At 39.8% G+C, this 18,933-nt stretch overlaps 1 protein-coding gene across 1 annotated transcript; it reads right to left on the bottom strand.

Moving 5' to 3' along the window:
- Positions 1–941: 941 nt before the first annotated feature.
- LOC143021089 (transmembrane emp24 domain-containing protein 1-like) lies at positions 942–18,789 on the bottom strand. The gene is made up of 5 exons (XM_076178353.1): positions 18,444–18,789; positions 15,745–15,848; positions 9,330–9,528; positions 8,712–8,879; positions 942–8,234 (listed from the first exon to the last, which is right to left on the bottom strand). The coding sequence occupies exons 1-5, from the start codon at positions 18,609–18,611 to the stop codon at positions 8,151–8,153; spliced, it is 723 nt and encodes a 240-aa protein (XP_076034468.1). The 5' UTR covers positions 18,612–18,789; the 3' UTR covers positions 942–8,150.
- Positions 18,790–18,933: the final 144 nt, after the last annotated feature.

Here is an 18,933-nt window from a genome sequence, read left to right as displayed (position 1 = left end):
TAGGAACACATAACACTTGAGAAATGTTGGTCTATCATACAACTGTTTCTTTGGGCTGTCTACTTGCATTTGTGTATTACCAACAGGAAATTGGACCTTGCCTGACCCCTTTCACAATAGGTGGCACAAGAAATTGTGGACCGACTGCTTTATTAGGCATCTGGTACCAAAGAAGTCTGTGGCATAGCATGGGTTGCCAGTGCCTTGGGCAAGTAAACTATTCTTGCTCATAAGACATGTATTGTACTTCAAGAAAGTGCCGATTCAACTTTTTTGTAAACCCTTTAATAAACAATGAAATCTCTCACTTAGCAATATTGCTAGGTTTATTAGTTATTCTTGACTTGTATATATTCAGATCAATTCTTTAGTGATGGTAATTTTTATTTTTTGTGCCTCTAAAAAAAAAACCAGGGTAGACCACCCAGGTGGTCCTGCCCATGCTATGCCACTGAAAAAGGCCAACTCCTTCACCATTTTGCACTACATCACAATGTGTATATACATAACACGATCTCATAATGTATATACTACCAATCTCAATCAACCCAGTGTCCTTTATCTTCACTGCTGGAGACTTGCAGGACCAAGGAATCTAGCCACAGCCACTATCTTAGCTTCTAAGTCATCTGGTAAAGATGTGGAGTAGTCTGCTAAATGTGAGACTGGTTTTCTGTGTGGTGATTCCATTTAGGATATTAAACATGTGCAGGAGGGGGTGGGGAGGAATTGAAGGCAGGCAGGCAGGCAAACAAATGTAGCAAGGGCTAGAGATGAGGGAAAAGAGATCCAGATGGGGAAAAGATTGAGGAAGGTTGGGAGATCAAAGCTTATGGGAATCCAGTCTCATTATTTTTTTTCAATTGTGGGGGAGTTGTTAATGAAAATGTGTGTATGAGGTCTGTAAGAAAAGTATCACTTTTTTTTTTTTTTTTTCCAAAAAACCTGATGGATTTGAATCAAACGCGTTTGCATGAGCCGACCTTGAACCGCCATGCGCATGCATAAATTTTTCCTGCCTGTCGACAGTGTCGGTTGCTGGCAAGCAGCACTTGCATGAGGTAGTGTGTAGTGCCCTTGGCGGCTTTTCATTGCAAGGAAAATGACTGAACAACTGGAGCAACGCTACTGCATCAAAATTCACCAGAAACTGGGTGACAGCCAGGAGGAAACCATTCGGGAGATTCAGACTGCTTTCGGTGACGATGCTATGGGCATCATACAGATTAAGGAGTGGTACAACCGGTTTAAAGATGGCTGCACAACGGAGAGTGAGCCACACTCCAGTTGGCCATCAACATGCTGAAATGACCAGGTCATTGCCAAAGTGAATGCTGTGGTGATGCAGGACAGTTGTATGACTATCCAAGAAATTGCAGAAGAGGTGGACATCAGCACTTTTTCGGTACATTCCATTGTGACTGAAGATTTGGCCACGAAAAGAGTGGTGGTGAAATTCGTACCAAAGCTGCTGACGGTGGAGCAAAAGCAACTTTGTGAAGTCTCGCAGGACATGCTGGACTCCACAAACAGTGACCCCAACTTCATGAATACCATAATCACTGGTGACGAGTCCTGGGTGTACGGGTATGACCCGGAAACCAAATCCCAGCCGTCATTTTCCTTGCAATTAAAAACTGCCGAGAGCACTACACACTACCTCACACAAATGCTGCTATTGACAGGCTGGAAAAATTTACACGTGCACGAAGGTTCAAGGTCGGCGCATGCAAGTGCGCTTGAATCAAATACATCAGGTTTTCGAAAAAAAATTAAATAAAAATAAATAAATAAAATAAAAAAGTCTGATGCTTTTCTAACAGACCTCGTACATAGTCCATTATATTGAGCAAGATGTCACTAGTACATATAGTTATTGCAAAGGATTTAATGGAAACCTGTTTTAAGGAAATCCACTACAGCAAGCAAAAAGTAATGCGTGCACATTATCACAAAGGATTTATTAAACCACCTCAATTTTATGGATGTCTGTCATATCAAGCTACATAGGGAGCTGTATAATGGAAGTTAGATTTATGCTGCCTAGTGGTTGGAAGAACATGAGCTGTTAAATGGCCATGAAACCTGTTCTTTTATCAGTGACCCTTGAAGAAATGGGAGAGAAGACTTCTATTAGAAACATTTTAACTTTCTTGGTGATGGGTTCCTTGGCTGTCAAAGCTGTACACAATGACTTGGATAAACAGAAAAAAGAATCACATTACACAGACCTACATTTACTTTATCTGAGCTAACATCTGTGATATTAACAAGAATGTTGCCGGTATTTTTTTTAAATGTTAAGATTAGAAATTCACACATAAGAAATTACAAAATAATACTAGGAAATACCAAACCTTGTATAAGAGTATGATGGTAAATGTCTGGTGTTAGAATATCTGATGCTTAGAGACCAAACTTCAGATTGAAAACCAGTTGAAACTAGTACAGCTCTTGTACTGTTGATGTGACCCAATTCTTCATGAGGAAACTACAACTATGACAGCTAATTACTTGAACATGTAATCATCACTTAAAGCTTGAATGAGAAACTCTTGTACAAAAATTATTGCAAATAGCAACATGACATGGCACTTGGAAGAGTAGAAGGGATAAGTTTAACATGCATCGCTTGTGCAGTAACTGAGCTTGCACTTCCCAGTCTGACACCATGGTGCTTGTGCGTAGTTTAGCTCTTCTATTTAACTTACAGGCAAGTCAAGCTCCACAATTACTGTGGTTCAATCTACTACACTTTTCTGGCATTTGGCCAAAATGCTTGCAACTACAAACACCAAAACACACCTGCAACTGGGGTCAGGAACATGCTGGCTACTGTGGTTTGGTATTATTATACCTGTATCTAGTAATTGGTAATACATGTCTGTGAAAGGTATCAAGCATCTTAGCATTCCTGCCATTAATGTTGACAATACTAGGATGACTTCATCTAGTGCCAGATACCCATGACAGCAACTGTTGAACACCAAATTGTCTGTAGCTTTGATAATACTAAACTTTCTGCACAATTACAGTCACAATTACGTTCCTCACTCTTCCTGTAAGGACAGGATGAATACTTGTGCATCATACAGCATAACACTATGTTACCACTAAATTTCTTCAATCTAATATCAAGGACATTTGTTAGATCAATGTCAACCTGTCAACACCCTCCTCTCCTTCTGGAAGTACAGCCCCATAATTGGGCTAACATTTTGTCCCCACTGTGCCCAAGCTTTGTCAAATTCAATTGTATTTTCTTTACCTTTTTACATATGGGGAGATCACAACCACCAACTCCTCCTCTCCTCTCACAAGCCAGTGGCAAACAGTCCCACACTAGTACAACACAGACAACAATTCAGTTTATCAATGAGATCTATGGAAAACCAGAGGACTACTGCCAGCCACTGAAGAGCTGTAGGTGACATTGTCAGTGAAACTCGTAACATTTAGGTTTGCTAAAATATATAAAACTATAAAAACTGAATCAACCCGGTGCAGACAAGATAAATCTTGCTGAACTAATATCACTTTCCACTTACTATGTAATATGAGCAATAAGTCCTTAAAGGATCTCCAATGAACTGTGCTGTGCTCAGAAACAATTTCTTTAGGACACTTGATATATAACATTGTTATTTTAAAATTTATTGCTTTCATCCATGATGCATGGGAAAAATATCTCTGTACCAATTTGAATGACTAAGTATTAAATGGCAATTCTGAATTTAAATGGAAAACACCTTGTGTAAGTTTGGCTTAGTGTCATCTCTGAATCAATCCTATGAATTTGCAGCATTTGCATTACCTTTGCCATCATATGACATTATTTATGAACCCTTTGGTAATCAGCATCCTCAACCTTGAAAAAGTAGTTCAATATATACAGTATATCCTCAATATAATAAGAGTAAATCCAGAGATCCACTGCAGCCATACATTCACTGAACTGTAATTTGTTGCCAACCAGCAATTTCACCCTTAAGAATAACATTACATGTTTGAATATTGTGTATGTTTTGACTTTGCCACCCCCCTTATATGAGGGGGGAAAAATCTTGGTATGTATATGGAGAAAAGTGGTAGATGTGGGTATCACATAAATATGGGAGCATGATATTTCTAAACAATAGGAGTGTTTGGGAGGTGATATTAGAGGGTGAGTATGTTGTTGTTGTCGTTCCCTAGACTGTCTGTTCGAGCAGTCCTGTCTCCCCAAGGAATGCCACAGCCAAAACTGGGTTTTCCCACAAATCCTTTATAGAGTGTATGTTGTGTTGTTTGCGTGCATGATTGTGTATAATGCAGTCTTCCATTATGTGTTGTATGGTATGGGGTGAAGTGTTACATCCTGGGCAGCTGTTCACAATGTGGTCATCCAGCCTCTTGTGGTAGCTTAGAAGTGCTGGGTGGTGGCCGCACCGCAGTCTGGCCAGGTGGACTCTGTCCTTTCGTGGGAGAGAGGATTCAGAAGGGTGGATATCAGGGGGTCTGGCATGCAGCAGTGTGTTGTCTTTCAGTGTGTTAATGGAGCGGTGAGTGATATGATTATGAATATGTTTCCAGAGGCTGGTATTTGGTGGTTGTGGAGGAAGAGAAGAGAGTATCTGTGTGTGATACAGGTCTTTGGGTGTTGTTTTAATGTTTCTTGGTGTGTGTGGGTGTTCTGCTATGTAGTGTAGCGGGTGTGATGTGTTTGTGGTGGCTGCGGCAAGTGTTTGTGTGCCTCTCATGTCGAGGTGGTCCTTGACTTTGAGGACTTTTTTATGTTATGAGGGAGTGTTTGGAAAGAAGGTTAATCTTTTAAAGGAAATTATGATGAGAAAATAGTGGTATTGGTTCTCAAGATATAATTAAATTGTTGTTGTGGGGACGATGAAAAAGGAAGTTGATGCAAAGGATTAAGTAGTTAGGGCATTCAAGTAAATGAATGCCATTTCAGTGTCTGGTGGTGGTAAGGAGGCCATATAACATAAGGTTTGATAGTCTTGTTTGTCAGGTGTTTGTCCCAAAATTTTTGCCTCAAGTTTTGTAGTGTGGACATGCAGTCCATTCTTAAGGATTTTTGTGACATTCCTTCAGACCATAGCCACACATCATTAATCATCAAAATAAAATATCTACTTAAAGGGAATGAGATACTTTTGTACTACTCCTTTAAGCTGTCCCTTTTTGACCCTTTCTTTACCACTATGACTCCCTCCTCTGATCCCCTTGTGGTGGTGGAGGGGGAGAAAAATAGTGTAACAAGTGTTGAAACACAATGGCAAAAGCCGACAAGATTGTGATCTCACACGGTGTTGATTCTCACAAGTGTTCCCATGTGTTGTAAATGGTGACTAAATGGGACAGTGTAAGATGACCAAGGATCCCCCACTCTGTATTTAACTCCTACGAAAAGTTGTAGCAAGACAATAATAACACCAACTACTGCTACTACAAGTTTCACTACCAGGAAATCTGTAGTTCCCACAGCTTTTGACAATGGTTTCCCTGGGAAGAACTTCTGAATTGTTGTCTGTTATGTATTATTGTGGAAGATATCTATGTTACTGGCTTATGGTAGGAGGAAGAGGTGGGTAGCAGCTACCTGTTGTCAGATATTCTAACGAGATATTCAAGTTGACAGAAATCTTGGTTCTGGTCTGGAAACTGAGTGTCTGACCTTTGGGGCACCTCTAGATGTTGACAAGGGTGTTCATGGGTTCTCAAGATGAGCAGAAGGGATATATTATTTCTGAAGTCCAACTTCCTTGAACACCACTTAAAAGTACCTGCCATTGTTCCCTTTGGTAGGACAAGAACTTGTGTATGAAGCCTAGAAGAAAGTTTAAATTGAATCTATCTGGGTATCTCATATGCCTTTTCTAAGCCACAAAATAATGTAAAATACATGATGGTTCCTGACAAATGTAGTGCAAATTATTCTGTTTACACAGAAGCCAGGTTGGAGGGACAATTGGAGGGAGTAGCGTTCCAGTTGCAAGGAGTTGGAAAGAGACAATATTCTGTAAAAATTTACAATCTGTATTTTTCACCTGTGATGAGTCAAGATCTAAGATGATCTGGGAAAAGGACTCCAACCAGAAACATAGTAATTGGGCCACTGAACAAGAGCAGAAGAGAAGAGATTAGTAGTATGTTTGAGAAAGAAAAATGGATATGTAATTGGGTGAAAAGAAATTGAAAGGGAATGGTAAGACCTAGTTTTGGAGCATGTTACTTGGGGTGTCAGGTGAGGGAGGGAAGCAGTGGCAATGTTGGTAGGCAACGAGAATGGTTAAGTGCATAGCGAAGCAGAGAAAAGTATCATTAGGGATGATGTTGACTTTTGGGAGTGCATATGGCACTGGTAATGAAAAAAGTAAGGGATGTGTTTTGGAATTATATAAATGACTGATTGGAAATTCACAGCCCCACAGAGGCTAGCAGTGATCCTCAGACCCTCCCATAAATCTCTCTGAGAGGAAACTTTGAACTGTTGTCTGTATTGGACACATGGGGGACGGTTTCTATGCTACTGGCTTACAGTGGAGGGAGGAGAGAAAGAGTAAAATTTATTGCTTGTTTTTAGTGTGTATATTGCTGAATTGCTTCTCACCCAAGGGGACAGGAATGACCCTTCATCCATGAGGAGCTATGACAGGAGAGGAAATGAATGAGATTTTGGGTGAGTGTAGAGTGAGTACATGCTTTCAGTCGGCCACCCCCTTATATGGGGGATTTTCTTTTTATGTATACATTTATACATATGTTATGGACTAGTTTACCAGCAATTCTATCTTTGTGGACAATCTCAGGCCACTGCCATCCATATATACATGTGTGAATAAAATCTTTAAAACTTTATCAACAATTTTTGGTAGTCTTGTTGATTTGTCATGACAAAAATGAACTTATTAGTGACTAAAATATTTTGACACAGCCTGAAGTGATTTCTCCTCATCTTCTCTATCTTCTGCATGAGAGGTGCTGTGTCTTGCTGCATTGTTTCTGACCCAGGCAGTGGACAGGAGACAGGGATAACCCTTCATCCATGAAGAGCTATGACAAGAGGGAAAAAAGGGTGGCAGATGAGAGTGGAATGGATGCATGCCTATGATTTGGCTACCACCCTTATGAGGGTGAAGAAGCCCTTGGTATACAGATAGATAGACAGGAAGACAATGAATAGACAGTAATTTAACTAATCTTTTCAAAGTATGTTCATTGTCACCTAGGTATAGGGACCAACAATGGGTACCTCATTGTAATGAAATGTGGATGTCACAAGAAAATATTACTTTCATCTTCAAAACCCATCAACACCACCTCTAACTGGAGGTGCAGCACAAATAGATTGAGCCCAAGATTAGTCAACATTTACCATATTTCCTCTAATTTAACTTTTTTTTTGTACCAAATGTAATATTTCTTTCTTGACTGATTTAAGGGCCAGTCTAGAGACTATTGCTAATTACCAGCTGCGAGTCTCCTACATGAGAGACATGGGGCAATGGATTGATGATAAATTGGCTATTGTGGGGCAGTGGACTTCATTCAGTGAAACTTGGGGCAACAGTAATAACATCTAGGTATAACACTAATTAAGGTTATGCCATGATTACCATTTTGATAACCGTTACATTTTTGTTATTACAGTATATTACCAACTGACCACATGAGGTTAACTAGTGTAAAAGTATGGGGAGGTAAAATTCATAAAATAAATGGGTTAAAGGAACAGTACTCAACTGTACAGAAACATTTTTAGTGTTCCTTCATGTAAGGAATTAACAGCTAAAACTCCTTTTGGTATATCATGCTTGCATTATGTCGAGGATATTCTGTACAATGCAAGATTACAATATTGATGAATTTTATATATAAAAGAAAAAAAATACTATTCTGAGCAATGGTCATGTAACCTAATTAATGAGTTCCTCAGTCTATCTGAAAAAGTAAATGACCACTTGATGCAATCTGACTAAAATCCATGACTAATTTTACATCTCATTCTCCTGCACATAAAAACATGATAAGATGAAATACCCATGAAAACTCTGTGACAAAATAAATATAATGTGCCATTCTTGTACTAAAAACACACTTTCAGCAACACATCACACACAGTGCAAGTTAACAAGAAGCATTACTACATTAGCTCATGAATAGGGTGATGTTGTGCCTTTCTTCCACATGCGATGAAAACGTGATTTTTCATCAAACAAACTTCTGAGCAGCATCACCTGAAGTATAAAGAACAACACTCTCATAATTGATTGTCTACTAATATATCAATATGTAACAGTGAAATAATAAATGTCACTTACTGAAAGATAACACAAAAGAAGGGGTGGTGGAGGAGGGAATAGATATTCATATTCAACATTAAACATTCATTTTAACCTCTTCAATACGAGTAAAATTTTTCCAGACAGCACCAGCAGCCTGAAGTATGATGATCCAATGATGCATCACAATACTCATGTTATAAAATATAAGATTATGGCTCTGAATATTAATAGCCACAGAAAATATGATCAAGCCAATTCACAGAATATGGGGGTCACTCAACTACAAAATAAATATGATCAAGACGCCAATGCCAGCATCCTCATACGAGTATACTCCTTTGCGCCTCATGATGCCTACATTGGTGCCATCATATGGAAGAGGTTAATAATTCAACTCTTCACTTACGAAGTTCCAAAATAAAGCCTTACCTGTATAAGTCCTGTAACAATCATGACTGATATATTGACAAGTGACCAGGTATTGACACGTGTGTAATTGCTCTCAGCAACATTGCGATCCCTTGCTTCATAGGCTCGGAGCTGGTCTTGCATGAAGCGTGACTTAGTCAGGTGACCTCGGATGCGGTCCATTGCATCCTGGTTTGGATAAAACATACATGAAACCCAATACAACACATTTTCAACAACTTATATTCTAAACTGTAACTGAGCTATCAACTGAACAAAGAATCTGTCTCAATAATAAGACACACACAGAGCCATACCTAAAGACCCCTTCCACTTTGTAAGTGGAGTGGCCAAGTCAAAGCATATACTGTACTCATCTTTCATTCCACAATCATACCAAAAATCCATATGTTGTCCTATCTTAGCAACTTGTGGATGAAGGGTCATCCCCTGTTCCCTATCCACTGTTTGTGTTTGCAGATATGCAGCAAGACACAGCATCTCTGCACCAGAGCCCGATAGCCAAAGCTGGTTTACCCCTACAAATACATACCATAGGCCCTTCCCCCTTACATAGTTAAACAAATCTCTCTTTATTTTCTATTATATATCTCAATAATCTTGATAGAGCAACAATACCTTGATGTCATCCACTTTCATTTCATAAACTTCCTCAGCTGTAATGCTGTTCTCAAAACCTTCATCCCATAAGCCTTCATCATCGTCATCATCATTATCATTCTCAATCATTATTCCAAAGAAAATAGTTTTGGAGTTAAATCTGGAAAATGTATTATCCCAGCAAATTCGGTAGTCACCCTCCTCATCTGCAGTATGCCTGAAAAAGAACAACTCGTATAATTTATGGAAGAAAAAGGAAAAGAAAGAAAGAAAGAAAGAAGCACAACACCTGGCCAGTTCAGATATCTAATTTTTCCCCCAATGGGAACATTGTATCAACAGACAGCCCATCACTGCCAAAGAGAGAGACTGGTTATTTGGGTTTAAGGAGATGTAATTGTGGAGGGTTAATCCTGCAAGTCTTTGGCATGATATTATCCTCAGGAATAGTTACCTATTACTGGCTATGAAATAAGGGAGATGTATGTATGTATTTACCTAGTTGTATTATATGGGAAGGGAGCTATGCTCGTGGTGACCCGTCTTTGTATCTCTCAGCATCAAGTTTTCTCTTAAAATCTTGTATAGTGTTTGCACACACTGTTTCATTGTCTAAATTATTCCATGTATCTATCACTCTGTGTGGGAAGCTGTTCCTTTTTAAATTTCTTCCGTAACTATCTTTTTTTTAGTTTCTTTTCGTGTCCTCTCGTTTTACCGTTGTCCCATATTAACAAGTCATCCCTATCTAATACTTCCATTCCTTTCATTATTCTATAGATAGTAGCAGGTCACCTCTTTCTCTTCTCTGTTCCAAAGTTGGTAGTTCTAATTTGGACAGTCTTTGCTCATATGTTAGTTTGGAAAGAGATGGTGCTAGATTGGTTGCTGCTCTTTGTAGCCTTTCTAGTTTTTTTAATGTTCTTTTTGTTACTGGGTGTCCAGAGTGCTGCTGCGTACTCGAGTTTTGGTCTTATTGGTGTAGTTAGGATTTTCTTCATCATTTCTTTGTATTTATGTATGTGTATATATATATATATATATATATATATATATATACACATACATATACCAAAGGCTTTTCTCCCCTACACGGGGGTAGCCAAAAAGAAAAAGGCATAGAAACCACTCCCACCCATTCCATTTCCTATATATGCCACTCCCCTCCACCCTCCTCCCTCCCTCTTATCTTGGCACCTCCTGGATGATGGGTCATCCCTGCATCCTGTCCACTGCCCTGGGTCAGAAGCAGTGTCGCAAGACACAGCACATCCACAGCAAGGCCATTTCATAAATTCGGCGACCCCCCTCTCCGTCCCCCCATGCAGAAAAGGAGAAGACGGGGAGAAATCCCTTCGGGCTGTGTCAATTTTTTTCTCATACATACTTCCTCACCCCCCCATCCCCCACCCACTCCCCCTCATGCATCACAGCATCATCTATACACAACCCCTCTCCATTCACCCCTATCTTCTGTCCTCTCCCATCCTTCCTCCACAGACATTCATCTCTTTTGTAATGCCCCTTTCACCCCATACATCCATCTCATCCTAGGATGCACCCTCATATTCACTCCTTCCACCTCTGCCTTCCACACTTCTTTTACTAATCTTTCTTCACTCATTCTTTCCATGTGTCCAAACCTTCCTAATAATCTTTCATCAACCCTATCTCCCAACTCCCTTTCCACCCCTGTTCTCCTCCTCACCTCCTCATTTCTCACTCTATCTAGCCTAGTAACCCCTATCATACTTCTCAGACATTTCATCTAAAAACACATTCAAACTCCTTCTCTCTTCCTTTCTCATGTTCCATGTTTCTGCCCCGTACAATGCTGTAGGCACAATCACTCCTTCATATAACCTCCTCTTAGCATCCATTCCCAGATGTCTATATCTCATTACACTGTTCAATCCACCAAGGCATTTACTTGCTTCTCTCAATCTACATTCTACCTCCACCCCCACTCCTCCCTTTCCTGCCACATTCGCACCCAAGTATCTAAAACTATCCACTTCCTCCAGTCTTTCACCCTTAATGCTCACTTCCAGCCTGCTGTCACTCTCGCCCCTTGTACATCTCATCACCTTACTTTTACCCACATTTATCTTCAGCTTCCTTCTTTCACATACCTTCTGTCACTAACTTCCTCAATCCCTCCTCTGATCCTGCTACAAGCAAATTATTGTCAGCTAACAACAACTGGCTCATCTCCCACTTTTCTCCATTTTCTTTAATCATCTCCAACCCCTCACCCACTACCCTTGCATTCAACTCTCGCACTACCCCATCCATGTAAAGATTGAACAGCCAGGGCGACATAACACATCCCTGATGAAGTCCCACCTTTAACTCAAACCATTCACTCTCTCCATTTCTGATCCTAACACAAGCTCTACTACTCTCATAAAAACTCTTGACTGCTCTTAACATCTTTCCTCCTATCCCATATATCTGCAGTACCTCCCACAGTGCCTTCCTGTCTACCCTGTCGTAAACCTTTTCCAGATCCATAAAAGCCCAAAAAACATCCTTACCTTTTCCTATAGCTTTCTCACATATCTGTCTTACCACAAAGATCTGATCTACACAACCCCTACTGTCCTAAACCCACACTGTTCCTCACCAATTACTCCCTCTGTTCCTCTCCTAATCCTCTCAATCAAGACCCTCCCATAAGCCTTCCCAACTATGCTCAACAAGCTGATCCCTCTGAAACTACTACACTCACACTTGTCTCCCTTTCCCTTGTAAAGTGGAACTATACAGGGACTCCTCCAGTCCTCCGGCACTCTACCATCTCTTAAACAAACATTAAACAACCTCACCAGCCAGTCCATAACTGTGCCTCCTTTCTTCATGGCATCCATCCAGACCAGGTGCTTACCTGCTCTCATCATCATAACAGCTGCTTTCACTTCATCCTTCCCTACTTCTCCTCCATTTTCCTCACTCATCACTCTCATTTTCTTAGCGCTTCCCACTGCAACTAACTTTCCCTCCCTATCCTCCTTCACATTTGGCAACTCCCTAAAATACTCTGCCCACCTTCCTCTCACTGTCTTCTCTTCCATTAACATCTCTCCATCTGCACCTTTTACCTTTTCTTCTCTATTTGATTCGCCTCCTCTTTCTCTTTTAATTTCCTTCCAAAACATCTTTTTATTGCTTTCAAAATTTTCTGTCATACTCTTACCCTATTTCACATCTGCTCTCCTCTTTGCTTCCTTTATCTTATGCTTAACTTCCCTTCTCTTTACTTTGTACCTCTCATACGATTCCCTCGTCCTAATTTGTAGCCAATCTATGAATGCCTGCTTCTTCTCTTCTACACCCTTCTATGCTTCCTCATCCCACCACTCACTACCCTTCCTTCTATTTCCTCCCGCCCTCCTTGTTCCACACATCATCTTTGCACACCTTATGACTCCCTCCTTGAACCATCCCCATTCCTCCTCCACTCTTAGTTCTACTCTATCCTTTACTCCCTCCCACTCCTCTTTCAGCTTCTTCTTGTACTCATTCTCCTTTTTTTCTCATTTAAGCAGTTCACTCTAAGTACCTCCGTACCTTCTGCCCTTTTCCTCTTTCTCCACCTATTCTCCACTCTTAATTTACCTTCCACCAGAAAATTATCTGATATTCCCCCACTCTCTCCCCTTAGAACATGTACATCCTTAACTCTTCCTACCATACTCCTGGTCACCACTATATAGTCCATTAATGCTCTATCTGCCATCCTTCCATCCACCACCCTCTCCCATGTGTACTTATGCTTGACTTTCTTCCTAAACACTGTATTTGCTATCACCAACTCTCTTTTAAGACACATCTCCACCATCAATTCTCCACTATAATTTTTACCTGGAACTCCATACTTCCCAATCACTCCGTCTATTGGTTCATTTCCTACCCCAGCATTAAGGACTCCCAATACAACTACATTGACATTTCTCCCTAATCCCTCTATGCACTCATTTATATCTACCCAAAAAGCCTCCCTTTCCTCTATGCTCTTCTCACTACCAGGTCCATACGCACTTACAAAAACCCACATCTCCCTTCCCAGCTTCTTCATCCACATCAACCTTGATGAAACCTCCTTCCACTCCACTACCCACTTACTTATCCCTTCACTTACTAGTATAGCCACCCCTTCTCTCCCTCGTCCCCTCTTCACTCCTGAGTACCTCCCAGCTACACTCCCAAACTCACAGTTGCCCTTTCCTTTCATTTTAGTTTCACTCAAAGCCAGCACATCCATCTTTCTTACAAACATACTGCCTATCTCTTACCTTTTACTCTAATCTGTACCACATACACTCCCAGACCCTCTTATGCCTTCACTTTCTTTTTTAGGAATGTCCCCTTTTGGGGGTACAGGTAGTAGTATAAAAGTGTCATCATATCTCTATGAACAGAATTTTCCTCTATCACAGACAAAATGATGTGTGGCTCTGGTCCATAGGGGCACCCCATATAGACCCTAAAGTATCAACTGCATTCTACTTTGCCACAATAACATGCAGCCAATACTCCAGACAGGGTATATATATATACACGCACACCATACAACCTACTAATGTCAATGAAAGTGGCATTTGAATACTTGGATGAAGAAATTATAAAAAAATATATTCATCTCGTTGATTAGACCAAAACTGGAATATGCAGCGACACTATGGACACCCAGTACTAAAAAGAATACAGTAGACCCTCGTTTTAGGCGGGGGTTAGGGACCGGGAACCCCCGCGTAAAACGAAAATCCGCATAAAATTCCGCCACTGAAGGAGATATACCAAAACAATCATTAGAACCCTAATAATTTTATTTCCACAATGAATTGCCATATTGAACAAAATAATACAATAGAAAAATAGGAAAACAATACAATACAAACAAAAGAACAAGAAAAAACAGTGCATGAAATGAATATATGTAGAAGGGGTAGTAGTCTAGGTAGCAGTCTAGTCGGACTCGGCATCAGAATTAGCTGGACCACCACGTTTCTGTAAAAACATGGTGATGGGCAATTGTACTCGGCGCTTTTTCATGTCCTGCAAAACGGCTTTGTAGGGCGCCATAACACTGTCGATGCCATTCTGCGCCGCAATTGCCCTCACCATGGATGTGTCAGTCTCATAAATGGCAGCCTTGAGAGCGGAGGCCTGTCGTATCAAGGCTGCCAATGAGTCCAAAGTTAATCCTTCCTGTGGCTGGCTTTCTTCTTCAACATTGCCCTTCTCCTCCTCCTCCTCCTCACTGGCCGACTGGACGAGTTCCACCAGTTCCTCCTCAGACAGCTCAACTGCATGGCCACGAACCAGTTCCCGAACCCAAAAATCCGCGTAAATTCAAAACCGCGCATAAAAAATCCGCGTAAAACGAGGGTCTACTGTATAAGGAAACTAGAATGAATACAGAGAGCAACAACAAAGTTGGCACCAGCTCTTTCCAAATTAACATACGAACAAAGATTATCAAAACTAGAACTACCAACACTAGAGCAAAGAAGAGAAAGAGATGATCTACTGACTATATATAGAATCATGAGAGGAATGGAAATCCTTGACAGAAAAGATTTACTAAAAAATGACAATAGAAAAGAAGAGGTCATGAAAAGAAACTCAAAAAGGACAACTATAGAAGAGATAGGAAAAAGAATAGCTTCCCACACAGAATGCTGGATATATGGAATAACTTAGATGAAAAAACAGTGTGTGCAAATACTACTCACGATTTTAAGAATAAACTTGATACTGAAAGATACAAAGATGGGTCACCACGAGCATAGCTCCCTTCCCGTATAATACAACTAGGTAAATACCAAGAGCTTTTCCCCCTTATAAGGGAGGTAGCCAAGTCAAAGGCATGTACCTATTCCCATCCATTGCAACCCCCTTAACAAGAACAAGTTAACAAGAAGCATTACGACATCAGCTCATGTTTTGGCAAGAACAACACTAGCATGTTTGCATTTAGGTCACCACCCTGCACTAAGACAGTACCAGCACAGAATAGACATGGCTACTGAAGCAATGCCCTAAATACAACTATCACACTGGGGACACAATACGCCACTCCTTACACTACCCCAGCCTAGCCATACCCAAGCAACAACAACAATATTTCTTCAATGAGTGACTATGAGCTGTACCAGTGGCTAATGCTGGTTACCTGGAAATCATGGGTCTCCTGCAAGACACCTGGGGCAATGGGTTGATGGATTTATTTTCTTTCTTAACCACTCCCATACTCTTTCTTTTTATGCAGTCTCTCATCTTTTGTGAAACCAATCTGCATTTATTTCCCTTTTAAGATTTGTATATATTTTCCATTCATGAATTACAAAAGATTCCCATGCATACATAAGAAAGACATACCACATTTGAGATCAATAAAAACTTTAGAAGACATCATGGCCATTCTTACCTATGTGACCCTTCAGGCTTTCGAAAGTCCTGAATGATGACACCACCTTTGGGCTTAGTTACACTGAAGTCTATATCTAAATCTCCTTGTCCTCCATCAATAACCTGCAACAATGAGAGTATCTTTTATTCTCACCAATTTTAGATTTCTTATCTGAACCATTCTTTTTCCCATATATAAAATAGAATGACTCATGCCAGCACCACACAGTCCATTACAAAACTTTAAATTCAGGCTTCCTCTTTCATCACTGATGAAAAATGTAGTACACATTTGTAAATCACAATTAACACCATAGTTGAAACAAAAGAAAGGGCTGAATACACGGGTCTATATATTTTGACTGTTAACTGCAATCCTTTTCAGTAGTACACAGTGGGATGAGGGTGCTATCAATAGCAACCTCTTATAAAGGAAATGGAACTAAAGAAGGAGTAAATACCACTACCCTCACTCTCTGGTGACCTGAGGATGATGTGAGGTTGGGTTAACAAATCTCAGGGTTGTTCCTTACAAAACATCCATCCAGACATTATATATCAAATAGCCAACATATACCAAGGAGATGATACCAAGATAATGATAAATAATGAGGAAATGTGCAAAATACAAATCACCAGTGGTGTCACACAAGGATGCAATGGCTCCACCACACTTTTCCAACTGAGAACATACCTGATCATCAACTCAGACCTCCATCTGGAAGGCTTCAAAAACAACATCACACAAATAACTTCAATCTCCTTACTGATGATGGACTCCTACTAACAAATTCTGCAGATGAAGTGGTACAAGCAATCATATTGCTAACCGAGATTGGAGAAGGATGTGGTTTAAGAGTAAACAAAGCAAGGAGCAATATCCTAATCTACAATCTAGCAGAGTCCTCAAAAGAAACAAGTGCAAAGCAAACTCATTTGCTAATCAAACAATCCCAATAACAGCAAGAAGCTGCAACAGGATCAGCATTGGCAAAGTATTCTGGAAAAATGTCATAATGCCCAGTCTACTCCACTCAACTAAAGCAATCTTTACAAAAAGTGAACTCAAGAGGCTGCAGATAATAGAGAACAAGGCATTCAAAATAATATTCAGAGCACCACACTACACACCAGCAGCAGCCCTGAGAGCAGATCAGATCTTCCTCAGCTTGCAGTAGAGATATGCAAAACAAGCTCTCATACGCCAGACCCATCATTGGAGATGGGGGAACAAGCTAGTCAAGCTCATTTTTCAAGACCTATTTGAAAGACAAGGAAGTTACTGGGTCTCAAAACAATAAAAAGCCAGGATAAACAATAATGACACAGATGTATGGAAAACTAAACTGGCAAGTAAACCATCCTTATTGCACTACAGGTGATGGAAACCAGAAATAAAAATGGAAGAAATTTATGAAAATAATGGGGAATTGTAGCCTCTACCAACAGAGCACCACGTCTTTAGCTTTGCACTTGCTTCATAGATATAACCTGCTTAGTAATCGTGCACCACAGAACAACCTGCTTATCATCTTGCTTTCAGGTTCAAAATCACACAAAGAGCTTGAGCTCATAGTAACGCAGAAAGCACTTCTCAAGGATATCGGTCAGCTCTCGCCTTGTCAACAAACATCAGTACTGGAATCATATCACAAGGATGTGTTCTTTTTTGCTCCCAACACTTTTTTTAATGAAGAAATGAAAGGAAGGCAAGTACATATCTAACTTCATACATTTCTTGATGTAATTTCACTACAGTAATTCAGGCACAAGGGGGCTGAATTCATATTGAGAATGGTAAAATGCATGCATGGTGATTGTAAATTATCATGATTTATTTTCCACTTTCAGACTACTACTTGCTGCCCTTCATAATGGGCCCTTCGTAATGGGCTATATTTTATCCCAAAGAATGTAAACAACAGGTGTTTCATCATCAGTGCCCTAGCGGTGGAAAATTTAACTACACTGAAAAGCTCGTCTGCTATGAGATACTTTTATGATCATGCTATGTGGATAAAATCAAGACTATAAAAAGCTAGAAACATGCATTTTTTATTCCAACTTTTAAGTTATATTTTCATACATGAATAACAAAATATAGACATCCAAAACCTTCTCAGTTGACCTTTAAAGTCAGAAAATTGACAATACTGAGATATACTCTCATCTTTATGATCTTAACATTCCTATAATTTTAGCCCCTTACCATTTAATTTATTTGGTGGAACCTTACATACATGTATGCTGAAATTCAATCCATCATTGTGATGATACCCCATATATTTACGAACAAGGGCATACCAATTATCAGTGGGTCTCTTGACTATGGGTGAATGTGAATAGATATTCCTCTTCTTTGGTACCGACACAAGACCTGTTCAAAATTGGTGACCCCTGGGGATATCTATCTTTTAATGAACACAGATTTTGTAGTTAAGATACCAATCTAAATAACTACTTGACTCACATGATTGGTCAAGTATTTACTGAAGTCAGGCAAAGGCTTTACATAAGACTAGAGTAAGAGTGTAAAAGGACAGCACTGATCCAAAAGCGATGCAAATAGGCCGAAATCAAGACGCAAATGAAAACGGTTTAACAATAATAATAACACCAATACATGCCCTCTGATTTTTTACATAATTAGTCATCAATACCGGCTTATATCACTCATCCTAACTTACACCGTTTACAAACCCATCGAGATAAACTTACCTGATATTCAACGTCTAATATCTCTCCTTGCTTCACATCTTGATAAAAGCACTCCTGGGTACCAGGTCCTACTTCTACCGTCATCTCCTTTTCAATATCTCGAGCATAAACTAATGTACAGAAACATGTCGATATGACTAGAATTAAATGTGTGTAACCAGCCATCATTGTCTTCGAATGACACACTGTTGACTGTTGATGTGTTTATTTGTAGACGTAGAGTTGTACACGAGAGCACTTCACCTATATTATATTAAACTTTTTTTGTCGTTTACCCGAGCTTAGGGAATGTGTAAAATTATGAAAATAATATGTATGTTATAAATCCTTGGCTTAGGGGCAATAATAAAAAAATATTTCAGTCAGGTTCATGTTGCTAAATGCTATATTGTTCAGTTTTGTATTTTTGTTATCAACAATTACATTACATTGTTTTGATTGAATATAATTAAATATATAGATATCATAGGATAAAGTGATATCTATTTTA

The sequence above is a fragment of the Oratosquilla oratoria genome, chromosome 41 (genome assembly GCF_046742065.1).
Source record: "Oratosquilla oratoria isolate Oo_2021 chromosome 41, ASM4674206v1, whole genome shotgun sequence".
NCBI classification, from domain to species: Eukaryota; Metazoa; Arthropoda; class Malacostraca; order Stomatopoda; family Squillidae; genus Oratosquilla; species Oratosquilla oratoria.
This window is presented reverse-complemented; position numbering and strand designations above follow the sequence as displayed.

Coding starts and splice junctions, on each gene's coding strand:
- LOC143021089 (XM_076178353.1), bottom strand. CDS start 18,611: ATGATGGCTGGTTACACACATTTAATTCTAGTCATATCGACATGTTTC. Junction 8,880..9,329: donor TGAAAGTGGATGACATCAAG/GTATTGTTGCTC, acceptor TATCCAAACCAG/GATGCAATGGACCGCATCCG. Junction 8,235..8,711: donor TTGTTACAGGACTTATACAG/GTAAGGCTTTAT, acceptor TTTATACTTCAG/GTGATGCTGCTCAGAAGTTT.